We start from the raw sequence: 5799 nt of genomic DNA on the forward strand, positions 1-5799 counted from the left end.
TGAGTGGGCCAATCTGAGGAGTACACAAAATTGTTATCAAAATAGAAAGACAATTAGGTAGACCAACAAGAATTATCCTCATTACCGGCAAAAAATGTGAGTGGGCCAATCGGAGTAGTACACGAAATTTGTTATCGAAATAGAAACACACAGCAGGTAGACCAGTAAGAACTCTCCTCATTAACGGGACGCAAGTGGCACAAGCTGTGACGAGACCAAAAGGCATACGCGTGAACTCTATGAGTCCTCGGTGTGTAGGGAAAGCCGTTAAAGAACGGGCCCTAAGTGAAAGAGGGACCTGATAGTATGCCTTGCATAAATCTAACGCTGAGAAAAACTTAGCTCCAGCAAACTTATATAGCTCTGTCTCAACCCTGCAAGACGGTTCAGCGTGAAAAACTAACTGAATTAAGCAGTCTGAAGTCTACTGCCATCCTGTATGAACCATCTAATTTATGAAACATAACTAGAGACCAGTGAGAAGTCGACAGTTGAATTATACCTTGACGGAATAGTTGATCAGCCTCCTTTTGGCTGCAAATGGATGGGGACCGGGTAGATCTTGGCCTGTATCCTCTGTCGTCGTACACACGATGTCATGCTCCAGTTTGGAGATGCAGCCAGGTTTTTTTTTTTGGAGAAGGTGGCCGAGAAAGCTAGCTGCAAGTCCTCTAGGTCGACCCTCAGTTGCCATGTAAGAGTAGGATTAATAGTTGGTCGGGATTGGTCGCTAGGCTCCTGGTCAGGGAAAGGAAAACACGGCAAATCATCGATGTCCTTAGCACATATGTTCTTCCTCGCGTCCTGGGTGTTCCTAGGCGTTAATTCATCCAGGACCTGGACTTAATTAACTTGGACCCTCCGGTGGTATTTCTTCAAAATATTTGCAACAAAGTTTTGGTCCGTTAGGCTCTTTGATTAGATAATCCACCTTGCCTCGCCTCTCAACAACCTTGTACGGACCAACCCAATCAACCAGGAGCTTATTAGAGGAGCTGGGAAGTAGGACTAACACTTCATCGCTATGCTGGAATTGGCGATCCTGCTATTTCAAATCGAAGTACGATTTGTAACAGGTGGTACTCACGTCAGCATGCGCACACTCTTTCAATTTTTTACGAAGTTCGATGACATACTGGAAGGTATTGTGCTCATCCTCTGCGATCCTCTTGTCCTTCCATAAATCTTGTAGTACCGACAGCGGTCCTCGCACGCACCGACCATATAAGAGTTCAAAGGGAGAAAATCCGGTTCTGTCATTAGGGACTTCCCTGAGAGCAAGAAGTGAGCATTAGGTAACGGTGCCATTCTCGTTTGTCTGAACACAATTTCCGAAGTACCATTTTCAGGGTGCTGTGGAGTCTTTCAACACATCCATTTCCGCTAGGATGATGTGGGGTCGTGACAATAGGTTTCACTCCAAGCAACCTATGTAGTTCCGACATCAACTGGGAGGTGAACTGGTTTCCACAGTCCGACAAGATCTCCCTGGGAATTCCTACTCGGGCGAAGATGGTAAGTAGAGCATCGGAGACAGATGGTGCCTTGAGTGGCATGGCTTCTGGAAAACCAGTGGAAAAATCAACAAGGGTTAACATGTAGCAATGTCCGTCTGAAGAGGCAGGAGTCAAGGGGCTCACTAAATCTATAGCAACAGTGGAGAATTGTTCAGTCACCACTGGTAACGGCTGAAGGGGCACTGGTCGTACTCGTCCCTTATGAGACATGCGTTGGCACTTGTCACAGGATCTGCAATAGTTCCTCAAATAGGCTTCCATACCTGGCCAGAAGTAGTCTTAGATAACCTTTATTTGGGTCTTCCTATGAGAAAAATGACCAGCAAACCGTCCTTCATGAGCAATACGTAATGCAATCGGCTGACATTCCTTTGGAACGACGAGAGACATGTTGCCAATTTTCCTAGGACAGAGATAATGCACTTACGGTATAAGAGACCGTTTTTTACGACGAACTGGGAGATGGAACTATTACGTGCTTTATCACCCTCACCTGAAAAAGCTATAGTTCGTAAGTCAATCAGGGTTCGGCAAGCCAATTTTGGAGAGTTGTGTCCAGCGGCAGAAGTTTAGGATGAAGTAAGGGATGAACTCTTTTCAACTACCCTGTTCCGGTTTTGCCCGGCTCATACCTGGGTGGTAATGGAGATTACGTCAGCGGCAGAAGCTCCAGGAGATACGGAAGGCCGGGTTTTGATATTATCCTTGTTGGTAGTAGCAGCAGGAGTATCGGTAGGATCTTGCTCATCCTGCCCATGGGCATCAGAGGGCTGTTCCTCGTTAGATTAGCGAGGATCGTTAACGCCGGGAATGTTCTTAATGAGAGGAATCGCGAATTTGATTGGCGCCCTCATGACGTCGGTCCAACCCGTGTAGAAAGGACACCGTAGGTAGCGACGGACGACTGGAAACTCATCGACGCGTCCTAGGTAGTCTGTCACTTTGACCCTAGGAAAAAGGAATGGGCAGCATCTCTTCTGAAACCACAACACCAGAACAACCAGTGTCTCTAATGATGGTCGAAGCCCGGGATCCATTAATGTTACTAGTCACGGTGAAAGAAGGAACACTTCGATCTTCCATACAAAACCCAATCTTGTATTGGGGAGTGGTGGTAGTTACTATGGGTTTCACTGGCCGTGTTACACTGTTTTTCGCAAATAATTCCTAAACAAATTGTCGGATCAGTATGGCATTTCAACACCAAGCCTTTTACACCCCTACATAATTTATGGCCCACATAGCATATTGCTATATGTGTTTACGAAGGAGTTTACTCCTGTATATTAAGCCGAAGCCAGGCATGGTCACTAAGGTCGTATGCACATTCGAACGAATGTGGGGTACTCGTCTAGCCCCGCCTACACCCGCCTACAAGCACAACAACCATCAACGATGTCAGGCATGTTGCTCCATTGCCCACGTGGATGCAGGACGGCATTTGTTCTTCGCCTCGCCACATTGTACAGGAGTGAGAGGACCCGTGATGCAACATACATAAGTCTGAATAGGTAGGTGGATATTTTTATTTTCGTCTAATTACTGGTTTGCACAGGTGGTGGGGAAGGGGGATGGGGCTGATGAGAATGTGGGTAGATCATAAATGTTACGCGCCAACACCCCTTTACATCGTCTCCCCCACCATTTAATTGGTATGTAAGAGAATTTGTTATACATAATATAGCTCGTTCCATGTTTACATAATACGGACACGTTTCATTCGTGCCCGTATAGATATTCATATGCATGATCATTCATATAACAATATCGTGATTTTAATCAAGAGAATAACGAAGAAATACAATTGACCTATACATTATAGTAACATTAAGCATTATCCAAACAGGCCATATGACCGGGTTGCGCACACCATGGGCATGACGGTGAGAGGAGTGAGGCAGATGGTCCATCGCGCCAACACATCTTCCCTTTCCACACCGGCAACACCAATTACACCGACCGTCTTTGACAACTTTGCAGTTGGTGCCATACGGCGTCACATTCATCGGAGGTTTGCCGACAAGCAACATCTCACACTCAGTGTGTTGTCGATGGAGCTTAAAGCAGAAGGTGTTATCCCTGAACATACCTCAGAGACGGCGGTTTGGCGGCTTATACACACCATGGGGTTTAAATACAAGGTATCTCAGCGAAAGATGTACGTGAGAAGGGAATCCCCTGATGTGGTGTGTCGCCGGATTGGTGCTCTCCGGGCTCTCCAGCACTACCGGGAGGAAGGGATGATGGTGGTTTATGTGGACGAGACGTGGTTCACCAACCACCAGAATGGGTCATAGCAGGGAGTGGGTGGATACCACACAGGCTGTCACCAGCGCCACCCACAGTCGACAGGTACCACCTGGAGAAGGGGAGCGTTTTGTAGTGGTCGCAGGTGGCACGGCCGGCGGCTTTGTTGAAGGCTCTTATCTGTGCTACCCGGCCAAGTCCTCCCAGGGTGATTACCATGGTGAGATGAATGGCGATCTATTCCAGCGGTGGCTAACGACCCACCTCCTGCCGTCACTGCCAGAACCCTCTGTACTGGTGCTTGACAATGCACCTTACCACAGCCAACTGACAGAGGAGAGTCGATGCCCTACCACAGCCACCAAGAAGGCGGACCTCATCAGCTGGCTCGAGCACCGCAGTATATCCATCCCACCCGCTGCCGCACGCCATCAGCTGCTGCTCCTCTGTCGGCAGAACCGCCCAGAGGCCCAGTACAAGATAGATAACACCATTCATGAGTGGGGCCACCAGGTCGTACGACTGCCACCTGGCCACCCTGAGCTCAATGCCATTGAGCAAGTATGGGGGTGCATGAAGAGCCATGTGCGTTCCTCCCTCCGGCGATTCACTCGGGCAGACCTGCAGGCCAGGTTAGAAGAGGCCAAGCAGTTAGCAAATAAGGACGTATGGTTGGCAGCGGTCAGACATTCCCAAAACTATGAAAAAGGGTACTGGAGGTCTGATAACATCCATGAGCCGGTGGGACCCGTAATCATCAACGTCACCAGCGATGATGAAAGCGAGGAGGATGATGATGTGTTCCTGGACAGTGACTGCGATTAAATCGTGTACTATCATGTTTGCCTATTTTTATTCCTACAATGCATACTCGTATATCGATCATAATACTTTCATTTCATAAAAATAATACAATGTATAACATACAGTAACTTCATAATATCCCACAGCATATTTTGTATATTTATTGCCTCAAATGTACTTGATAAAGCTACAACGCCATTATTACCATTAGGCATTAATAAACAAAGATGCAGTGATGCAGAGAAGAACAATTGTGCAATTTATATGGAACCCTGTGGTTATGAACGACACAAGTCAACAAAATAATATAATGTCAACTTGACCATGTTGTGTGATAAATACACTATGTTCTAAAGAAGAACAAGTTATTACAAGAAAGTCAAGGCCACAGGTAATACAAATAGAGCGTGTTCATTCGGCTGGCCATAGGACCTACGTACAGCACATTTGCCTCCTACTACATTTGCGTAAACATGATGTTATACAGTAATGAACAACGTGATATACGTTTTGCCTCCATGAAAGCTTGCAGTACTCCCACGTTACATGTTAAGTAATATTGAAAGCTGCACACACTGCATTACTTAGATGCATACCTATATGACATATGTAGCTATAAGTACAGTACATAAAGTAAACGGTATAACATAATGGAAGAGGCAGGAAATTGAGTAATGAGGGGAGGGGAGGGTAAGGAGGAGACGGGGAGGGATACGAAAGGAGGATGGAGGGGGGAAATATGGGAGGGTGGTGGGGGTGTTTGGGGGGTGGGGACGCGTCCTCTGAAAGTGTAGACGTGACCTCCTGGCTTCGGCTTAATATACAAGAGTAAACTCCTTCGTAAACGCATATAGCAATATGATATGTGGGCCATAAATTATGTAGGGGTGTAAAAGGCTTGGTGCTGAAATACCATACTGATCCGACAATTTGTTTAGGAATTATTTGCGAAAAACAGTGTAACACGGCCAGTGAAACCCATTAGTAGGTGATCCTTCAAAGCTCGTGGATTTTTGGGGCACCGTGGTCGAATGTGGCCCTCCTCTCCACAGTTGTCACACCTCACTGTGGACGCAGCGGGCTTCGCAGGAGGAGAAACGATTTGCTTGGAAGGAGGCATAGCCCTGGGTGGCAAATTCTTGGGTCAAGGAGATGTAGAATCCTTTCGATAGGCGTTATGGGCAGACGCCCAACAATCGGCAAGGCTGGCCACATCCTCCAACTTCACATC

At 46.9% G+C, this 5799-nt stretch overlaps 1 protein-coding gene across 1 annotated transcript; it reads left to right on the forward strand.

The window, feature by feature from the left end:
* The first annotated feature begins 2642 nt into the window (after positions 1-2642).
* LOC135093514 (uncharacterized) lies at positions 2643-4632 on the forward strand. Its single transcript, XM_063992812.1, has 2 exons — positions 2643-3028; positions 3364-4632. The coding sequence occupies exon 2, from the start codon at positions 3771-3773 to the stop codon at positions 4587-4589; it is 819 nt and encodes a 272-aa protein (XP_063848882.1). The 5' UTR covers positions 2643-3028; positions 3364-3770; the 3' UTR covers positions 4590-4632.
* Positions 4633-5799: the final 1167 nt, after the last annotated feature.

Source organism: Scylla paramamosain, chromosome 43 (genome assembly GCF_035594125.1).
Source record: "Scylla paramamosain isolate STU-SP2022 chromosome 43, ASM3559412v1, whole genome shotgun sequence".
Lineage (NCBI taxonomy): Eukaryota > Metazoa > Arthropoda > Malacostraca > Decapoda > Portunidae > Scylla > Scylla paramamosain.

What these genes read in the sequence shown, in the direction of transcription:
- LOC135093514 (XM_063992812.1), top strand. Translation starts at nt 3,771, where the DNA reads ATGTGGACGAGACGTGGTTCACCAACCACCAGAATGGGTCATAGCAGG.